At 30.8% G+C, this 23,440-nt stretch overlaps 1 protein-coding gene across 1 annotated transcript in view; it reads left to right on the forward strand.

Annotated features, from left to right (window-relative positions):
- SI (sucrase-isomaltase) overlaps nt 1–23,440 on the forward strand; it is a 98,648-nt gene that overhangs the window by 28,339 nt on the left and 46,869 nt on the right. Inside the window, exons 15-26 of the mRNA XM_045902126.1 lie at nt 1,309–1,480; nt 4,647–4,763; nt 6,711–6,865; nt 7,716–7,800; nt 9,273–9,329; nt 10,442–10,566; nt 12,157–12,245; nt 15,292–15,341; nt 16,048–16,218; nt 18,452–18,607; nt 20,234–20,440; nt 23,118–23,272. Of these exons, the coding sequence (XP_045758082.1) occupies nt 1,309–1,480; nt 4,647–4,763; nt 6,711–6,865; nt 7,716–7,800; nt 9,273–9,329; nt 10,442–10,566; nt 12,157–12,245; nt 15,292–15,341; nt 16,048–16,218; nt 18,452–18,607; nt 20,234–20,440; nt 23,118–23,272 (1,539 nt within the window). The remainder of the gene's footprint in view (nt 1–1,308; nt 1,481–4,646; nt 4,764–6,710; nt 6,866–7,715; nt 7,801–9,272; nt 9,330–10,441; nt 10,567–12,156; nt 12,246–15,291; nt 15,342–16,047; nt 16,219–18,451; nt 18,608–20,233; nt 20,441–23,117; nt 23,273–23,440) is intronic.

The following is a 23,440-nucleotide window of genomic DNA, read 5'->3' on the forward strand; positions in this document are numbered from 1 at the left end:
ACATGAGAGGGGGGAGGGTCAGAGGGAGAAGCAGACTCCTCCTGAGCAGGGAGCCCGATGCGGGACTCGATCCAGGGACTCCAGGATCATGACCTGAGCCAAAGGCAGTCGCTTAACCAACTGAGCCACCCAGGCGCCCTAACTGTGATTCTTTTTTAATTCATAGATTTAAATTATGCTTTCAAGTTTTAATTCAGTTTGCTATCTCTGAATATAATGGTGTTCTAAGCATGAACTTCACAATTGGCCTGGGAGAGTGGTGTTTCTAAATAAGTGTTTATTTTTCAAAATCAAAGGTTTCAATTAAAATGTAGTTTTCTATGTAGTATCTCCCAAACTAATTTTCTAAGGCAGTGTGTCACTTGGGTATAAAAAAGAAACAAGTTAAAAAACAAAGGAAGGGGACAATCATATCTTGATTGCCTACTATTTTCCAAGCATTATATAAGGACCTATAATGCAATTTTCAATAAAATCCAGATCCTGATCTCAATACATTTTTAATTTTCTCATAATTAAGTAACCATGATCAAGTTTAATTCAAATCTATATTTGTCTATTCCCAAAACATTCCATCATATTACAGCTTTTATACACTGTCTTTATAGTGTTTACTTCACTTTCTAAACTCAGTAGAGCATTATATATCGAAGTGTATAAATACATAAAATCTAGAAATAAAAAGCAATACTATAGTTCAGTATTGTAAAGATAATAATATAGAATAGCCACCTGAGAATAACATTATAGTTTTACTAAGGTAGTCTGGATAATTTTATATACTAAATCAAACTTTTTTATTTTTCCGGAATATTTCCCATTTATGGAAAAAATTATCAATGATACTCAGTTACCAGTAGAGGTGAGATGAATAATACTAGTAGTTGTGGATGGTAAACTTCTAGAAACAAACAAACTAAAATGCCTCTCAAATATGTAACTTTTATTCCAACATCACATGCTAATGTTTAAAAATACAGATATTAATATATCATTAGCATCATTGTGTCACAAAAATGCATACAGAGTTCAAGTTCAGTTTACAAAAACTTTATATTATAAAGAGATTTCAAAGAGTTTAGACCATATATGTTAAAAACAAATGTTGAGTGGAGACAAAAAAAATGTTTATTTAATTTGGTAAAGAAAACGAAAGTCTGAACCACTTCTAATAGATTTCCTTTCTCTGTCTGATTGGAATGTATTAAAATAAGTAAATATTGATAGATAAATACAAAATTGGTATGAAAGATTGATAAAATATTTATATTTATATAAAATAAATATTATTAATTTACTTTTTTTTAGAGCTGTAGAAAAAGTTTTTCCTAATAAGAGAAGCTTTATTCTCACCCGGTCAACTTTTGCTGGATCAGGACGCTATGCTGCACACTGGTTAGGAGACAATACTGCTTCATGGGAACAAATGGAACAGTCTATCACAGGAATGCTGGAGTTCAATTTGTTTGGAATACCATTGGTAAGCAATTTCATACAGTGTTATTTATAAAAAATGTGAATTACTCTTACTTTTGCAATATTATCATCTTAATGATTTTCAATAAAATGACTAAAGGTATGTTGCAGAAAAATTCAATCCTTATTCTTAGGGAATTTATGAGAAAAATAAGAATATGAATGATGTCTATAATATTCAAGCCATTAGAATGAGAAAATAGAATAAATAAAATTCAAGCGAATCAAATTAATACACAAAACAAATATCAATATAAACAAAGCATAGAAAAAGCTTACATAATATATATAAAGTACCAGATAAGATGGTAGGGAAAAATCCGAATATATTGGTAATAAAGGTAAATGTCAAAAGTCTAAATATATTTAAAATACTAGAATGTCAGTTTAGGTTAAAAAACAATAAAGCTCTTTCCTCTATTTAAAAGATAAGAAAATAAAAGAAAAGATAAAAAATAAAAACGGAGAAAGTCTCAAAATTTTAAGAGCAGAGAAAATTTATTCTAGGCTATATTATTATTCTATGTTTATTCTAAACATAAAAAATCTGATGTCTCTATATCAAGCAAAAGAAGTATGCAATGTTGATATTCAACACCAAACAGGGCTACTACATAAAAATAAATAATGAAAAATGTGTTAGGAAATTACAGTGATCACTTATTCTTTCTTTAATATACACAAAACAAAATGAAAACCAAAAACCAACCAAACAAAAACCACAACAAAAGCCATACACACACACACACACACACACACAGACTTTGGAAAAACACACACACACACACACTCTTGACTTTGGAAATTAAAAAACACATTATCAAATGATTCTTGAGTCAAAAAATAAACTGAATGGAAATAGAGGGGGGGGAAATCCTTAGAACTGAGTGCTCACAATTATGCTTCATATCAAAACTGTGGGTTATCAGCTAAATTTATTTTAGAGGAAAACTTGTAACCTTTACTCCTTAGATTAAAAACAAACAAATGCTAAATATTAATGAGTAAAGTGAGTTGATTAAGAAAATGGAAAAAAGAAAAACAGAATAAACCTAAAGAAAGAAGTAGGCAATGAAAATAATAGAAGACATTAGGCAGTAAAAGCAAAGTTTCTAGAGAAAAATTAACAAAATGAAATTACAAAGATGATTTTGAAAATTTGAATAAAATACAGCATTTTCAGCAGTTTTGTCTGAAAAAGAAGAAAAGATAAGCAATCTTATAATGTATTTTAAGATAAGGTGTTATTTGTTATAGCAAGTAATTAATATACAATAACCAGGAGTAAATATTAAAACTAAACATAAAACTTTTTTGAGAAATTGTTAAATAACTAAATAAATTAAATATATGTCATGTTCATAGATAATAAGGCTTAGTATATTAGAAATACGCATTCTCCCCCAACTATTACCCAGGTTAAGTGATATTCCAATTTAAACTATAAAGTGAATTTGAGGAACATCAAAGATTATTTAAACTTCATGTGGAAGACAATGCAATTTAAAGAAGTAGAAAAGAGCATAAGGATTTACCCTGTCCAATAAAACAGTAGTAAACACAATGATATTTGTCTCTGTATATTCAAATAGATTAATATGGCAAAATAAGATATAGGCCCATGCATTAATGAAATATGTTGAATGATAGCACTATCATTATAGATCAGTGAGGAAAGTATCAAATATTCATATGGACAATTGATTATCCATTTAAAAAAATGGGTCCATGCCTCACACCATACACAAAAATCAATCTGAGATGGGTTAAAGACCTATGTGTGAAAAGTAAACCTTAGACATATTAGAAGAAAATGTGAATAATTCTGTGATGTTAGGTTAGGGGAATAATTTCTTAAGAGATCACAGAAGGCACAAATAACAAAGAAACATAAATTTGACTACAATAAAGTGAAAAAAAAACTTTTGTTCATCAAAAGACTATTTTAAAAGTTAAAAATAAAAAGTTCCCCACATACCAGGAAATGATATTTTCAATTAATATAGCCAATAGATGACTGATACTCAATTTAAAGTATCTACTATAAATCTGTAGAAGGTAAAAACAATAGAAAAATTAGGAAAGAATGTAAACAGGTAATTCTGTAGAAAGAGAAACCCATATGGACTCAGTAAAAATATGAAAAAGTTCTCAACTTCCCTAGTAATCAGAGAAATGCAAGTAAAAACTTTGGTGAAGTATACATTTCATATATAGGTGGCAAAAATTAAAAGTTTGAAAATAACAGGAATTGACAAGAAATGCAATAATGGAAATTTTCATGTACTGTCAGTGTTTTTACAAATGGTTACAACCAGTTTTGATTAAACAATGTGTATTTCCAATAAGCCAGGAAAATCTTGAAAATATTTATATATATAATACCATAGAGGAAGGGTAAGTTTTTTTTTTTTTAATATTCACAAAAAAACCTATGTATAAAACTTACAGGAGCATTTTCATAGTTATGAGATCCCATATTATAGAAAACTAGAACTAAATGTTCACATTTAACACAAGTGAATCTCACAAAAATAATGCTTTGAGAAAAAAATGAAATGCTGTGTCATGCATACAATATGCCATTTACATAAAGTTAATACACATACAAAACAATACTATATATTGTTTATGGGTACTTACATACTATTTAGAAAAATTAAAAAAATGCTTGTAAACATTTAAATAAATGTAAACATACTAAATTAAGGATAGTAGTTTTTTCTGGAGGGTCCTTGAAGGAAGAGGAATGAAATTTTATGGCTACATGTTAGGCAACATTTTTTACTATTTTCCTATTTACAGTAATATATTATAAATGAAAAAAATAAAATCATAGGAGATGAGTTTTGGATTAAGAACAACACATTTTAATAATATAATTTCACATTGCAAACTGAGTTAATAATGATTAGATCAAAGGAGAAAGTAAATATATGAGACTAACGATTTATAAAGAGGCAATGAAAAAAATTGTAAAATAATGCAATAAGAGGCAAGTATGAAGCAAAAATGGAAAATATAAAACTATGCTAAGGAAGAATATACGAAGACAATAAAACAAAAGATTGTTAAGTAATGGAAATTAATCGGTTGAGGCATAAAATGTGATGCTCTGGACAAATTTGAGACTCTTTACACTATGAGTAATAGATATATTTGTTATTTAGGTTGGAGCGGACATCTGTGGATTTGTGGCTAATACCACAGAAGAACTTTGTAGAAGGTGGATGCAACTTGGGGCATTTTATCCATTTTCCAGGAACCATAATGGTGATGTATATGAGGTAAATGCCTCTTGTTCTCCATGTTTTTAAATAAAACCTAATTCTAGTTTTAGCAATGTACTTAAATTTGTATCTATAGACTATATAGTCTGAAAGTTTGCAGCATAATTCATAAAGAAGAGTTAGACGTCCTCTTCTCAAAGCCTATAAATATTTTATATATTAAAAAATGGTCAAATAAGGAAATCATGAAGTGTAATGGTGTCACAACATAAATATTTTATTTAAGCCTAGAGCATATACAAGTGTGTTATATCACTTTAATTTAAAATAATTTAATATTTAAAATTAAAGCCAAAACTTTTTGAGTCTGGATTCTGACAATGCAAGTTCCAGGTAACTTTCATAAAAATATATTGTAATATTAAGGATTTCCAGCTTTTGTTCTATTTAAAAAAACACAAGAAATTCAGAGACTTGAAAAGTAGTTTGAGTCCAGAGTCTTTGTATAATAAGAAAACTGGACTGATAGGTTGGGAAAAATAAAACTAACACATGCATCTGAACTTGTGGGAACAGAAGTACAAGGACATACTGAGCTATTCTACCACCCCTATGAATTCGGCATGCTCTGGACTCTCAGAGACATATTTCTCAGAGGAAATGGGGAAATTAGGTGAAACCATTAAATCAATTAAGTTGATTGTTGCATGTTGGTTGAGAAATTATTCACTGTTCACATACTGGTTACATATAGAGCCATTAATACTGTTTGAGAAGAGGGACAATCACTCAGAGCTCTGCCTGGAAGGAGGCATGACAGAACAGAAGCAAAAGGTATAAACTGGGGATTAGTCATTTCCTAATCCACCTGAATGGTGCTTTAAAGAAATTTGTGCTCATGGGAGATGTTGATATGAATTACATTACACTGTGTGTTCATTTATATCTCCCAAAAGCACATGCTAAGATAGACATGTTAGAGATTTATTGGTGAAATACTTGTGAAGGATAAAGGGGAGGGAGCAGGAAAAGATGAAGAGACCCTTCATATCACAACTGGGGTCTGAATCTGGTGAAGATGAAGGCAAGGAAGGAGGATTTTTAGGGAGTCACATACTGCAGCCCAATTCTAAGGAAGTTTCCACTCAGTCCAGTGGGGGTGAGTCTTCAAGGCAAAGTTGACCATTGGAAAAGTCCTGTATCTTCCAGGAATGAGCCTGAATAGTACCCCCACCATGCTCATTGATTAGCTGCGAGCAGCCAAAGGGAAATATCTTCAGGGTAAAATGATGGTGAATCCAGGGGGACAGTAGATGGTACCCTCAGTTAATTTTGCTACCCATAACAGGAGATCTGAGCAGATTTGCTCACATCAGTGCAGCTGTGCTGAGAGTCCATTGATCTAGCTTGGGCTCAGCAGGAAGGCTGTCTTTCAAGTTACAAGGCTTTGTGCTGGCCAGGCAGTCTGTTCCCTGTATCTCTGGGCCAGTAGACTACCTGGGCTTTTTCTTCTAATGGCAATGACAAGGCACAAGGCAGTAAGTCCTTAGGCAAGCACATTTCAAGCCTTTACATGAATATGTCACATGTACTAAGATCCCATTGGCCAGAGTATGTCCTTAGCTGAGCACAAAGTCAAGAGGTGGGGAAGTACAGTCCACCTTTAGCGGTAGGAACTGCAGAATGAAGGTTGTGTGTACAAGAGAACATGAATATTAGAGCCAATAATTCAATCTACCACAAATAATATAGGTGAAAAAATCTTTGTTAAAATACATTTAAATGAAAAATGTCCAGTTTAAAATAGTTTAATTGAAACATATATCCAAATTAAAACATAAAAAATAAAAATACTTATATATTTTGATGATGAAAGAGGAACAATTTCAAATATTTATAAACAACCTAAAATATATATAACTTGCTTTTCAAAAATAGGTTAAATGCATAATTTTCATTCATTATTTTAGCATTTTTATTTTAATGTCTGTTTTTATTCCATAGCATCAGGATCCAGCATTTTTTGGGCAAAATTCTCTTTTGGTTAATTCATCAAGGCACTATTTGAATATTCGCTATACCTTATTACCTTTCCTCTATACTTTGTTTTACAAAGCCCATATGTTTGGAGAAACAGTAGCAAGACCAGTTCTTCATGAGTGAGTACTATGTTCAAGAATTTTAATAACTTTCAAATTATATTCAAACATACAGTGAAAAATTAATGGAAAGTAATCAAGATGTCAAATAGATTTCTGCTTTTTTTACATTTATATAAATCATTTGATGAACTATGGAATGATAGTAGTAAATAAATATAATTAATTTAATTATTGGACAAGATTAAGCTAGAAATGTGGGAATTGAATAGAACTTAAAAGGAAAACAATACATAGGATATATTAGGGAAATTATATTAGTAAGATGAAATATGCAGTTATTGAAGATATATCTATATATTGTCAAAATCATCTAATTATAGATCAAGAGTATAGTATAGTTGCAGAGCAATTAATTGTGTCTGTCTTTGTATATCTTGAGCAAAGCAGGACCTTTCCTCAAGGAATGACTAAAGACCCTTTCAAATCCAGGTTAAAACAGGAACTTATAATGAAAAATTTTAAGGGAAGAAAGTAGAATATGAAAGATTTCTGGTACTTTACAAACTTAGAGGAGAAAATGAATTAAACAGAATAGTTATTTATTACAAATAATAAGTAACCTTATCATATCTGACAGATTTTTTTTGAGCCCAGATGAACTAATTCCCCCCTTCCCTCCTTTCTTCCTTTTCTCCCTTCCTTCCTTTCTTCTTTCTTGAGTGTCAGATGAACCATAAGGATATAAGAACCATAGATTCAAAATGACATGTCAAACAAGTAAAATTAAAGCTAATGATCATTCCCAGGAAAAAACTGCAATGATAAACCAAATAAGGAATTTGGATAAACTTATTTTTTATCTTTATATTGTAAACATTGTCATTATGAAGCAAATTGTCATTCTTAGGTTTTATGAGGATATGAATAGCTGGAGTGAGGATACTCAATTCTTATGGGGCCCCGCATTACTTATTACTCCTGTCTTGAAAGAGGTAGGTTTTACAATTTTAATAAATTTATTACTTTTAAAGGATACTTTATAACCAAATTCGCACAAAACTATAAAAAAGACTTGATTATAAATGTCACTCTTGTGTTCAGCAGCTACTCCAGGAATCCTATTTAGGATGGTCTTAAACTGGCATGCTGATGAAAGGAGGGGCTAGGTTCATTTATTGATAAGTGATCTATTCTTATTTAGTTAGCAAGTTTATTTAGCATGGCTTGTGGAAATGACAATTGTGTTTTCTGTTGGAGTGGAAGTGGATGGTAGGCATTGTTGTAATATTGAAAAGCTGTCCTCTGAACACCAATAGTTAAATTTTAACCATCGAAAATTAAACAAAGAATGCAGGTTAAAAAAAATATGTTACTCAACCTGACTGTTTCAACCTGATAAATGTTGAATTCTAAAATGTAGAAGAAATTCTGAAAAATTATAAAAATGTTAAGTAGATTTATGCTTTTCAAATATATAATATGTAACTGGGGAGAAGAAAATGATACAAAATTAATATTCTCCTAAAAAAAGCTTTATTTATGGAATCAAAATCAATCTCATAGTAATAACAATGAACTCTCATTTAACTAGATATTAACATATGTCAAGAGACATTGAAATTTTGCTAAATTGTAAATAAGGGGAACTTGAAAGCCAGTTGATCATATGAAAATATTGAAAATATAGTGGAGTGAGATTTTTGGTTTTTACCTATTATTTAGAAGTCTGTATGCCCATGGAAATATACAGAAATGAATGTGTACACACATTCACAATTACCATGTAGATTATAACAATACAAATGCATTTTTTAGTTGCTACTTAAATTAATTTCAACTTTGCTTTTGGTGTGGTTTATATTATTATATAAAACTAGTAAAGGGGCGCCTGGGTGGCTCAGTTGTTGAGCATCTGCCTTCGGCTCACGTCATGATCCCACAGTCCTGGGATCCAGCCCCGCATCGGGCTCTCTGCTCCTTGGGAGCCTGCTTCTCCCTCTCCCGCTCCCCCTGCTTGTGTTCCCTCTTTCGCTGTGTCTCTCTCTGTCAAATAAATAAATAAAATCTTAAAAAACAAAACAACCTAGTAAAATAGCCTTTTGATTATTATATATAGGAAATATTGGAGTGGAACAGTACAAAGGAAGTTTTTTCTTGACTATTAAAACCCAACTTAATAGTTTTTTTTTTTTTTTAAGATTTTATTTATTTATTTGACAGAGAGAGACACAGCAAGAGAGGGAACACAAGCAGGAGGAGTGGGAGAGGGAGAAGCAGGCTTCCGCCGAGCAGGGAGCCCGATGCGGGGCTCGATCCCAGGACCCCGGGATCATCACTTGAGCCGAAGGCAGACGCTTAACGACTGAGCCACCCAGGCGCCCTGCAACTTAATATTTGATATGATACTCTTCTGTTAAGTATTAAAGTAAACAAAAAGTGTATAAATTATCTTGCTTTATTTTAGGGAGCAGATACTGTGAGTGCATACATCCCTAATGCTACTTGGTATGATTATGAAACTGTAAGTGTCCTTAATATAATAATAGACTCACACTGTATGTGGAAACTTAATTCCCAACACATAGCGTATCTGTTTTCAGCATTTGTGTTATCATTACAAAAAAAGAATAATTCCAAATTTGAATAATGTGTAAAATTTGTGCAGGTATACATGTTTTGTTGCATGTGAGCAAGTATATGTCTGTTGCATGTGATTAATATAAAGTTATATTCTTTAGTACAAAGAATTATATTATTCATTTTTAAATTGTGGAAATAAAAGTCAGGAGTAATTTTAGGAAGGAGTGGTGACTTATTTTGATGCTTTTCCTACTTTATATATTTATCTTATTGACAGAAGAATTGAGTATTGAGCTAATGGTAAGCGTTTGTTTTTAAATGGTACATTCAAAAGTTTGGGAAAGATTTTCATTTCAACCTTGAAAAGGCAACATTGTAGCATTCATATACAACCTATTTTTTTAATTGACTAAGACCTTTTGAGAAGTATTTATTTTAAAAGGCATTATTTTGCATATCATTTATATTTGCTAAGCAGACCCTTTATTTTTATAGAAATGATTTTTATTTTATTTTAATTAAAAATATTTATTTATTTGAGAGAGAGTTTGAGAGAGAGAGCAGGAGTGGGGAGAGAGGAAGAGAGAGAGGGAGAACCAGATTCCCAGCTGAGCAGGGAGGCTGACACAGGGCTTGATCCCAGGACCCTGAGATCATGACCTGAGCCAAAGGCAGACGCTTAACCGTCTAAGCGACCTAGGTGCCCCAAAACAAAGATTTTTAAAAGCTTTTTAAAGAATGCTTAATTTTAAATCAAAACAAAGAATAAAAATAGGACTAATAAGGGATATTAATTATTGTAGAGGGGAAATTGGTTTGTCTAAATTGATTTTTAATTTTTTTGAAAAAGTGAACTTATTTTTCTCCTGCTTTATTCAGTAAACTAAAAAAAAGGATTTTTCAAAGTTAGAAAACAGCATATTATTAATATGCATTTAGATGACATGAATTGCTCACAATAAAAATTATTTCTGTGTGTAAAATTGAATTCTTGTGAAATGGGGTTAAAGTCTTCACTAGTAATAAAAAGTCTTTTTATCTTCCAAATATTAGGGTGCAAAAAGGCCATGGAAAAAACAACGTGTTAATATGTATCTTCCAGGAGACAAAATAGGATTACATCTTAGAGGAGGTTATATTATCCCCATTCAACAACCTGATGTAACTACAACTGCAAGGTAAAATGAAAAATCATTAACTGAAATCTGAAATATAATTCAAGTTTTAATATTTCATATTTTATTAAGAATCCAAAATTAGTGTTTAGTTTTTTCACCAGAAGATATTTTACATATGGAGGGAATTCTTAAATATAATCATTTATAAAAAGATTCAAATTATGTAACATTATTACAAATTTTTTGATTTAAAAAATGAACGTGATTAGACCATAATTTTTCATATGCCAAAAATGTGGTGACATTCTCTATAGAATATGTATAATTAAAGTTAATTGGTTATTCTTAATAAAAATATGAAAAATTAAAGTAAGTTATATAATTGTTGAAAGTGTTAGTTACATATTTAGATTTTCAATACATAAATGTCACAATGTTTTTCTTTCTGCTAAAATGTTTACTTTAAATGATAAATGAGATGGATAATTCTGTTTAGGGAAAGAATGAGATAGAAACTAAGTTGTTCAGTAAGAATAAATTCCAGAAATATTAAGAAAAAAGGAAGAAACTTGAAAATTCTTGTGCTCCATCTTGCAGCATTCATTCTGGGGACAAGAGCACAGAAGGGATTATATTGAATGCACATATTTCCCCATATTCTGTAACACCCCAAGAGATAGTCACTTTCTATTTCTTAGCCTTCTGTGATTTCTTCATAACATTAAGAATATCTGGAATTATATTATTTACTTTATCTTGTATATAATGTGTCCACTCCCTTTGATTCTAAACTCCATTAAGGCAAGGACTTTTCCCTGTTTTAGTCCCCAAACCAATAATAATAAAGTCCGCCCCATAATATGCTCTCTATTTTTGCTAAATATTTATTGAAGGAACAAATATATGAGTGAATGAATGTGTGCTAGTAACTTAATTTATTTGACATTCTATAATTCATTATTTTCAGACTGTAACTGCTCCATGACTGTTCTCCTAAAAATTAGTTATGCTTTAGAGCTGTATTGAACAAGAGAAGCATACAATTTTGTGAGCATGCAGGATGGAATATATTCTATATAGAGCAGTTACCTGTAGTGTATAGCCTTAGGGGTACTATTTTAGATTTAAAAACCTACAGTAATAGAGAAAAAAATTGTATTCATCATGTCTCATTCCTCATGATAGAATTAGCCTCATTTGTAAGGCCAATAGATATTCTACTGAGCATCAAAATGTGTTTATATTGTACTCTTCTTTATTATGTATATAAGATGTAGTCTTGATAAATTACAAGGTAGAGTTAATTGAGATATGCAAATACATGTTAAATGTATTCTGCATTCATAAAGCATATTTAATTTTTCTTGTTTGAATTGAAGTATCATTATAATGTTTCAAATTTATTGGTATCTTGCCTCCAAGAAATTCCATATTATATTATTATATTTATTTCTTTCATTTATTTTATAAGTATATAAATTCTCTCATGGAAGAAATAATAAATATAGACATGAATTTTATTGATATCAGTGTTCTCACATGAATGCAGAACGCCTACAGATCTGCTAAGTTGAAACTGACTTATTTATAGGATAGTCCACTATTATAAATTTATTTTGAATCACATATACACCCAAACTTACTTAACAGCCGGAAGAACCCTCTAGGACTTATAGTTGCATTAAATGAAGATAGCACAGCAAAAGGAGACTTTTTCTGGGATGATGGAGAAACTAAAAGTAAGTTTTAATGTGATATACTTTTAAATGTTCATTCTGATGGTGGGAAAATTTGCCTTTATTGATACAACATTGCATCTATTTAAAAATGTCACGTTTTATTTTTTAATTCCTTTTTTTATCTATCTTAGGATATTAGGTTACTTTATGAAATTTAACATCGTTCTTTAAATTATAAATATTGAGTTACAATATTTTTTTCTGTTGGTTCATTGTAAAATTTTTACAAGTACAGATATCTTTTTTAGATTTTTTTAAATTAGAGTAGTTAATAAATTCACAAATATACAAATTTTATCATATTTTCAACTCTCTTAAGAGTAGTGGTTAAAAACTAAAATTTTATTACTGTAAAAAAACTAACATTTAAAATTTTAATTAATGTTAAATTATTTGAGGTAAGAGTGTTATCATTTAAATATTTCACAATTTAATTAATAGTGTATTTAATTTTATTTCATAAGCCCCAAATTTGAGGATTCAGTACCCAAGTGAATAAAAAATGAGCCATTTTTTGCTAATATATAATTATGCCATACTAAATTTATCTGTTTAGATTTAGTCAATTACAACTACCCTCATAAATTTGTTAAGGTTTTTTTATCCCATTTCTTTTAATAGAAGACTCTTAGGTATGTGTTTTGTATTTTTGTATACAAAAAAATGATAGTTTAGCTTCTATTTTAGCTCACTCCTTCTCAGATGTATTAAAGAATATCCCACATGTCTTTATATGTGTATGAAACATCCAAACATCTCTAATCTAATTTCAGGAAATAATCTATGCATTGGTGTGCTCTCTTATAATTTGAAAATATAGAATCTATGAAAAAATTCATGTTTTTTAAGGCTTATTTATGAAAATATAGATTACCACAATATATCTGCTTCACCTACAGTCTTCCCTTGTCAATTGATGGTGATTTCATCTCTCTAAGAAACCAAAAACCATTTTTGACCATTTTTTCTCATAGCCTAGGAATTTCTCTTGGTTCTACCTTGACATGGGTTCTCTCATCAGTTCCATCACTATCATTACTATCTTTCATTTTAATTCCTATAATAGCTCCCTAACTGGTCTGTCTATCGTTCTTGTTGAACCCCATTTACATTCTATTTACAATCCAGCAGGTGGAGTAATCCTTTTAAAAGATGATTCAACAATGAATCATGGAACACTACATCAAAAACTAATGATGTAATGTATGGTGATTAACATAACATCATAAAATAAAATTTAAAAAAAAAAAGATGATTCAAATCATCACACTTCCCCTCAAAACCCTCTAATGATTCTCCATTTTATTCAGTTAGAAGCCTTAGTCTTTATCAAGACATAGACCACTCATCATGATCTGTATTTTGGCATATATGTGTGCACACACACACACTTTTCCACTACTGCTCTCCTTTTCTCATTCTCCTCCAGCACACCAGCCTTCTTGCTCTGTCTCAAATACTTCAGAGACTACACTAGGGTGAGCTCTCCCATGAGAATAGATTCCAAATATTTACCACATAGAAGTTTCTTAAGATTGGATTCCTGCCGAATTAAATTATTTGTAATAATCAGTTAAAGAATGCTGTTGAGATCATACCCGCGTCGATAACATGTGGGGCTTGATTTTGAGGTTATTCTTATTTCTCAAATTATATAAATATACCCAAATATATTTCTTTCTATATAAAAATACATATTGATAATTTACTTTCATCTAGGAAGATGGTTAAAAATATGAAGGAGATATGATTTAATCAGTTATCAAATACGGTATCTCTATAGTTATATGCTTTGAAAAGTTAAAATCAGAATTTTCTAAATAATCAACTTGTAAATAAACAAATGAAATTACCTTCAATTCAGGTTATGATTTTTATTTCATTAATTAGGATTAAAATTTTAGGTAAATTAATATTGTTGAACATATATATAAATTTTCTGATTCCTTTTACTTTTTTCACTTTCTTTCCAATTATTTTAGCCATAATCTTCAGTTTCTCTGTTAAAGAAACATGTTAATAAAAAGTTCTCTTACATAGATAGTGTGGAAAATCATTGTCTCTTCCCATTTTCCTCATTAAAGTTTATTTTGGTCTTTAAAATATCTCCAGATTCACCTTATTTCCTAAAACAATGAAAAAAAGTTAAAGATGCAAAATAGGGGCACCTGGGTGGCTCAGTCGTTAAGCGTCGCCTTTGGCTCAGGTCGTGATCCCAGAGTCCTGGGATGGAGCCCCGCATCAGGCTCCCTGCTCAGCAGGAAGCCTGCTTCTCCCTCTCCCACTCCCCCTACTTGTGTTCCCTCTCTCGCTGTGTCTCCCTCTGGCAAATAAATAAATAAAAAATCTTAAAAAAAAATAAAGATGCAAAATAAAATTGTGATGTACCATATCTTCCAAAGATAAACTGAATTAAGTTACATGGTTTGCTAGAAAGAGATAAAATATCATTCATTAATGAATTTACAATTATGTACATTTTACTATAAGTTTTTTTTCTCTAAATTTCCAGAAATATTTTAACCATCTTTGAAAAATTAAACTAGGCATATTATGTATTCATTACCTTTACTTATTAGGATAATAAACTACCAAGATTATTTTGTATATAGGTGTTAAAGACTTTAATTTGAAAAGATAAGCTTTTTAATTTGCTTCATTAATAAACAGTATCTTTAAAAAAATTTTTTTTAAAGATTATTTATTTGAGAGAGAGAGAGAGCACATGCAAGCAGGGGGAGGGACAGAAGGAGAGGGAGAAGGAGAGAAGTGGACTCCCCACTGAGCACAGAGACTGACCAGGGGCTCAATCTCAGAACCCTAAGATCCAATCTCAGGACCTTGAGACCATGACTTGAGCTGAAGCCAAGAGTGGGACACTGAAGCCAAGAGTGGGACGCTCAACCGACTGAGACGCTCAGGAGCCCATAAACAGTATCTTTAATTTAAATTTCTTAAGTGTTGTATAATCATAAAAATAGAGAGCTTAACTAATAAAAAATTATATTTTGATCTGGTAACTCTTTTTTTTTTTCTCCCATTTCAGATACCATACAAAATGGCAACTACATTTTATATACTTTTTCAGTTTCTAATGTAAGTATTCTCCTTGGACACATAGCTGAACATGTATTTACTAATGTCTGGGTTATGCATTTACCATAGATTTCTTTTGGAAAGATGTTTACCTTCAGATTTCAACAGAAAGAAATGAAATAAATTGTTATTTTTTTAAATTTAAGTTGTTAAATTATTAATACATTGTTACCTTAAATTTTTATATTTAAATGTAATAGATAACTTAGTGATAATGAAATTGATGCACAAAACTCTTCAAACATCTTAAAGTGTTATGTCTTGTTTAAGCAACATATTTGAAAATGCTTTAATATATCAGTCACAGCAATAATTGTTATGGATTTTGATAAGGATGAAAAATTTACACACAAGGCTAAATTTTAATAATTAATAGCAATAGTTTTAGTAGATGTTGGATTTCTTCATATATTCTTTGTTGCCAAAGCTGTTATTCTTCATCAACATTAAGGCTAGAATGAGAAGAGATATATATGTGAGTGCATCATGGGTAATTCAAGTTATCTCTGAAAATAAATTTTATGGCATGTATACAAAAAGTAAAGAGTTATTAATGAGTATATTTATATATGCTACTTGGATGTGGAGAGCTGGTGGGAATGGAGGGATAAATGACTGGTTCTTTTTCTGTTTCATATCTGTATTATTTTAGGTTTGTATCCAAAGACTTTCTACTAAATATATACTATTATATACTTCTTTTCAGAACAAATTAGATATTATATGCACACATTCATCATACCAGGAAGGAACCACGTTAGCATTTGAGACTATAAAAATCCTTGGGTTGATAGAATCTGTTACACAAATTACAGTGGTGGAAGATAATCAACCAATGAAAGATCACTACAATTTTACTTATACTGCTTCCAACCAGGTAAATTAAAAATTTTTAAATATTTTAGCTGTCATATACTCTCACATTTAACATTATGTAACCATTTTGTCTCTTGGTTTTGTGATTTTTTTTTTCCTTCATGACATTACTTCTTTTTTTTCCCTTTTGCTATCAATATTCCATTTTAGGTCATTCCAATTTGAGGTACCAACATTAAAAGGACTCCTTGTTACTTCTCTTTATTTCATTTTATTTTGGATATCACTTATATACACCTTCCTAATATTTTTTCATACCATTTTCCAACCCTGAACTTTAATTTAATCACCTGTTGCATATAGTAAAGGTTCTAAATGCTTTAGCTTCTCATTTAATACTCTATCTTAAGATATCGATTGAATCTCTTTCTTCAGTCATTCTCTATGCTTCCCCTTTCAAGAACGCTCACTATCCTTGATAAATCTTATATTTTTTTCTTTGAATTTTTGTTTATACTCTTCCTTTCTCGGGCAATTGTAATTTTTGTCTCTTTTAAGATGTGTTCTAGAAAGGCACCTTGCTGGCTCAGTCAGGAGAGCATGTACGACTCTTGGTCTCAGAGCTGTGAGTTTGAGCCCCATGTTGAAAATAAAATCTCAAGATGTGAACTAGGGAGGGAAAAGGAGTCATGAGATAGGGCTTGAATTCCAGCCTTGCAATCTGTGCATTTAAACATATCAAATTAATTTCTTATTATCTCAGCTTCCTTATCTGTAAAATGTAATATTTAAATCATAATATTACTTTGAATAATAAATTACTGTATTTAAAATATAGATCATAATAATTTAAAACATTGAAATGAATTTTATTGACTTTTTTCCACTATTCATAACCTTAAATTATTAGTAATATCAGAATAAATTATAAATTACTTGAGATATAGAATATTCTTAGAGTATTTTTTTTCTAATTCTTAAGCCCTCTGGCCCAGAGTTTTTCACTTAGCAATTTTCATAAAAATATGTATTGGTTAATTATTTTTATTTAGCAAATATACTATAATTTTATATATTCCTAGGACTATAATAATTAATAAAAATTAAATAATACAGTCCTGTTGAGAACTTTATGATTCTATCAAAGATTATCAAGAGAGTATAATATGAAAATCATTTTATTTGGTTTTTGTAATTTCAGTTTATATCTATGTCTGTATTTATGCTTATGTAAGAATTACCCAGACTCGGGCGCCTGGGTGGCTCAGTTGGTTAATCGACTGCCTTCGGCTCAGGTCATGATCCTGGAGTCCCTGGATCGAGTCCCGCATCGGGCTCCCTGCTCGGCAGGGAGTCTGCTTCTCCCTCTGACCCTCCCCCCTCTCATGTACTCGCTCTCTCTCATTCTCTCTCTCTCAAATAAATAAATAAAATCTTTAAAAAAAAATTACCCAGACTCTAATAGACACACCTTCTTAATTCTGCTGTGTGTAGACTGATCTTTATATGAATTTTCAGTCCTGTATGTAGAAGTATGAAAGTAAGTTATCAAAAAGTAAGCTATGAAGATAGAAGTCTGGGATAAATTTTGCCCATATTATTCTCAAGGTATAAAGACAACAAACATAACTTTGAAATATAATAATAAAAATCATTATGTATTAGAATATATATATATATATATATATATGTATGTATGTAACTATCCTCTTATTTTTTCTTTATTGCATCATGTCATGTTATCTCCTAACTTTCAAATTAGAGACAGAATTGAAGGAATAAGTATTTCTCTCCTCTGACTGGGGCCTCCATATCAACCTAAGTCATTAACTTTTCCCACCCTTGAGGGAACTAATATTTATTTTATACCTAATCTGTCCTAGGCATTGTGTTAAGTGTTTTAAATTTCATTTATAATTCATCCTGTATAGCAACCCCCCTTAGTAGAGACCAACATCCCCATTTTACAGGGGGAGGAAATTGAAGATAATAAAGGATAGGCAATTGTCCCAAAGAAGCATAAGCATTAAATGGCAGAACTGAGAGCTGAACTCATGTCTGGATTTAGCAATAATGCTTTTCATCAGTATTCTACAATTTCTCATACTTTTCTTATTTTGAGGTTCTAGCTATTTCAGTGGCATGACATATTTTCTCCTATCTGTTAAGTATCCTATTAAAAGTACCAATGACTTGATTTGAAGAATTTCCGTGGTTGCTGCATTTTATAAATGTTAAGTATTTTTAAGTAGTCCAGTGCTCACAAATATTCTTTAATGTTTCTTTGTCTTCAGAGTCTCCTCATTTACAATCTCAACTTTAACCTTGGAAGAAACTTTACTGTTCAATGGAATCAAAATTTCTCAGTAAATGAAAGGTTTACTTGTTATCCAGATGCAGACCCTGCAAGTAAAGAAAAGTGTGAAGCACGTGGTTGTTTATGGGAAACGGTACTAAGAATTTTAATTATAATTCATAGTATGGCTTTTACATAAATATCTCAATGTAAGCATTATGTATTATAATTTTAATTCTACAGCATATGAACTAAATTCATCTTGAGAAACATTTGGGATTTGAAATTAGGACTTTGATAGACAATTTGTTTTTATCTTAATTAATTCTCCAAAGACATTTTAGTAAATGCTAGACTAAATGGATGTGTAAGTTGCTTTCCAGGCACTTTGGATCGTGTGCCTCACTTTACTTAATAAAGTATGCCCATTTTACTTAACAAAATAGTCCTCTATTGGTTGAACTCTTATTAGATGTTGACTGAATAGCTTAATTTACTAAGATTCAGATGGCTGAATAGCTTAATTTACTAAGATATTATGTCAGTAGGAGTCAGTCTTTCAAAAGCATTGTCTCAAGTTATTAAAACTTCTGAAATTGATGGGCTGTATCAGTTCCACTGAGGGGTAATTTCTAGCCAGTTATTTTGGTCATCCATTCAACAGAATGATGAGTTGCTTAAACAAGACACAATTTATTTTTCTTTTACAAAAAAAGAGTCCCATACCTGATATGCTGGCCTCTCAACATCATCAATGTCTTATATTTACCATTTCTTTTTTATCCTCAAGATTGTATTATGTCTTCTGCCATTATGTATTCATTCCAGGCCCAAAGGTGGGAAGGGGACAGGCATCCTATTTTAATCAGTGTATACTCTTTTATTTTAAGGAAGTTTTGGAGGTCATATATAACTTCCTCAAAAGAGACTGGGACATGAAGATGGGCACATTGCTTCTCCCAGCAATATGATAATTTAATAAATAAGAAAGATGGGAGAATGGACTATCATAAGGCAACTAGCCCTCAATGCCACCATTTATCATTCTTTTTCTTAGGTCCTAGCTTCCACTCTTACATAAACCAATTAGTTTTGATCTTTGGCCATAGTCCTTATTTGTTTGTTTGTTTTTATGATATTCAGTTAGCCACCGTATAGTACATCATTAGTTTTTGATGTAGTGTTCAATGATTCATTAGTTAAGTATAACACCCAGTGCTCATCACAGCACATGCCCTCCTCAATACCCATCACCTTGCCACCCCCTCCCCCTGAATAGTCCTTATTTAAATACTGGTCAGGATGTAATTGACCAGTATAAGGATCAGTCATGAGATAAGGAATGATACAGTTTCATTATAAGTAAAAGAAAAGAACTTTAAGTACAGGCCCTTCTGAGGGTTGTTGTAGAGCCATTTTACACACTAAAGGCAATAGTCGGTATGAAGAATAAGAATAAGCATGGAATCAAAATTTATGAGTAATACTTAACTTTTGCAAAGACCATAGGGTCATTCTATTTTCTGTTGAAAAGCTATGACATTTGATTCTTTTCCTCTACTGGTCTCTTTAGAGTCAAAATATAAATATTATATATAACATTTTAGTTATGGTGTTTTAGGTTGCACAATAGATATTTTGTGCTGTGATTATAATTTTGTTTTAGTATTAAATAATAAAATTCATAAATTATACATGTGATTAAACATGTCTACCTTTTTGAAGAGTCCATATTATAATGTTTAGAATTTCTAGCAGTGAACATGTATTCTGTTTTTAGCCTCCTCTTAGCTCCCGAGCACCTGACTGTTACTTTCCTAGACAATACAACCCTTATTTGGTCAGTTCAACTCATTATTCATCAGTGGGTATAACGACTGACCTCCAACTGAATCCTACAAGAGCTCAAATAAAGCTACCTTCTGAACCCATCTCAACTCTTCGTGTGGAGGTGAAATATCACAAAAATGATGTGCTGCAGTTTAAGGTATGTTTAATATAAACTATCCCAATGCATGACTCATCTCTCAAGACAAAAGATTCTGAATAGTTTAGATACTTCAATTTTAATGTGATATTAAGGATTATTAATTATATTGTAGACATTTTGATTTTATAAAAATAAAGTTGTTTTTTTTTTTCCTACACAGCTCGCATCTAGGCGCACAATAAATAAAGCTTCTCATTTTTGCAACTTTGTGAATAATTAAACATGTAGTGGTGATTTAAAAAAAATCAAATTCTTGCTAAATACATAAATTACTTAGAATCGGACTATGTTATAGTCCCATTAAAATAAACAAAACAGGGATGCCTGCTGGCTCAGTTGTTTAAATGTCAGCTTTCGGCTCAAGTCATGATCCCAGGGTGCTGAGATTGAGCCCCAGGTCAGGCTCCCTGCTCAGCAGGGAGTCTGCTTCTCTCTCTCCCTCTTCCTCTGCCTCCTGCTTGTGCTCCCTCTCTCTCTCTCTCAAATAAATAAATAAATAATCTTAAAAAAAAAAACAGAAAAAAATAAACAAAACAGGATACTATTTACATTGTTTTTAAATAGTGACCTGAATTTTCTGACCAGTGCAGTAGACATAAAAAAAAAAAAGAAAATTCTTGCAACAGTACTCTTAGCAGTTATTTTTTTAAATTGAAGTATAGTTGACACAAGATGTTACATTGGTTTGAGATGCACAAGATAGTGATTTGACGTCTATACTTCATGCTGTGCTCACCACAAGTGTAGCTACCATCTGTCACCATATAATGTTATTACAATACCATTGACTACATTCCCTAAGCTGTACCTTTCAGCCCCCTAATGTATTCATTCCATAACTGTAAACCTGATCTCCCACACTCCTTCACCCACTTTGCCCATGCCTCCACCCCTCCCCTCTGGCAACAGTTTGTTCTCATTTTTTACTTAAGAGCTCCAAGGGAATCCGTTAAGAAAACTTCTAAAAATAATAAGATTAGCAAAATGACTGGATGTAAAATAATATCCAAAAAATGTTTTGCTGTATGCTATCATTCACCATTTAGAAATTGAAATGGAGGCAAATCCCATTAGCAAAATCGAATGAGAAAAACAATCAAATAAACAACAAAAACATAAAAAAATCATAGGAGTAAATTGACTGTTTATAAGAAAAGACTTAAAAATGTTGATAGATTTTTTTTAAAGATTTATTTATTTATCTGAGAGCGAGCCTATTGGATGAGGTGGGGGAGGGGGCAGAGGGAAGTCTTAAGCAGACTCCCTGCTGAGTGGGGAGCCAGATGCAGGGCTGATCTCACTACCCTGATATCACCACTGACCTGAGCCGAAATCAAGAGTCAGACACCCAACCAAATGTGCCACCCAGGATCCCCCCAAAAAGTGTTGATAGATTTTAAATAAGTACATTAAAAAATAAGCAAATTTTAAAAATCGTAAATAAGCCTAATTTTTTAAAGTTAATTCATTTTCTTTAAGTTCATCTGGAAAAATAAACATATGACAATGGAAATAATTAAAACTCAGAAAAAGAAGAGATGATAAAATTTACGGAATTGAAAAAGTATGGAACTGCAGCCAGAAATACTTGAAAGTTTATTGAAAAAAGATGACATAAAAAATATATGTGTGTGTGTAAAAGATGTGCTTGTATATATACAAAATCAATCAAACATAAGCTCAGAAAAAAAAATTAGTTGCATTTTTATCTTGTATCTGCTTAGTAAAAACCTTTCAAACCATAGATACAAAGGTATAAATCCCACAGGTAAAAATCTATATATTTTCTTACATGAAAATTAACCATATTTCAATATCAACAAACACTATAAACAATTAGAAGGCAAACAAAAAATGGATAAGTATTTGCCACACACATGACAAAAAGCAAATGATTTCAATTTACACAATCAAGAAAAATAGTAAGACCTCATAAGCAGACATTTAACAGAAGAAATAAAAATTAGAGATAAAATATTAAAATACTTATGTTAGTTGAAAATAAAAGGAACAAAAGAAAAATTTAAAAAATGGGAACCTATATGTTGAATATCATGTAGAAAAAGGTTCATCCTTATCAGCAAGGAAATACATGACAATTAAAAAAATAAATGCTTTTAGTTTAACATAAAGTAATATCAGGGTATACATTTTGGTAAGAACATTAATTAGTAAACTATTTCTGGAAAATAGATATCAAGGCCTTACACATTTTAGTACACTCTCTCTGACCTAACACTATCACTTCTAAGAAATTTATTGAAGAAATAAAGAAATGAATAAACATACATAACCATTAACATTTATTGTAGGATCATACATGTGACCAAAAATATTGAAACAACTTCTGAGTCTGACCATGAATTGGTAAATAATTTTGTGTATCTATATAAGAGAATATTTAGCTCTAAAATTTTTTTGAAGATTTCTCATTGTTATAAAAAAGAATTATAAAATAAAAAATGATAAAATGCAATTCATAATTTGATCTCATAAGGTGTGTATGTAGACTTCTGTTTAGTTATGTGAGCCATGAATAAGAATTAAGAATTATATAAACAAGAATTCTAATGTTCTTGTTTGAGCAATTATACTTAAATTATTTAATGATTATTTACATGATATTTCAGCAATAAGAGAGAAACGTGTTTTTTTCGTTGTTTCTCTGCAATAGATTTATGACCTCCAAACTAAGAGATATGAAGTTCCAGTACCTTTAAACATTCCAGCCATGCCAACAAGTACTTATGAAAACAGACTTTATGATGTTGAAATCAAAGAAAATCCTTTTGGCATCCAGATTCGAAGGAGAAGTACAGGAAGAGTTATGTAAGTGATTGAATTATTTGCTCTGAGGAATATTTTGATTTTAGGTCAGGAGGGGGAAAGTAAGATTATTTTCACTGTGCTAGAGTATCAGTTATCACATCCAAAATGTTTCAATTTTATTAAATAACTTGCCCTGTTTTAACATTTTTAAACTAAACAATTATCACA

Source organism: Mirounga angustirostris, unplaced genomic scaffold (assembly GCF_029215605.1).
Source record: "Mirounga angustirostris isolate CCGP_5_RB_7025 unplaced genomic scaffold, mMirAng1.0.hap1 SCAF_1, whole genome shotgun sequence".
Taxonomy (NCBI): Eukaryota; Metazoa; Chordata; class Mammalia; order Carnivora; family Phocidae; genus Mirounga; species Mirounga angustirostris.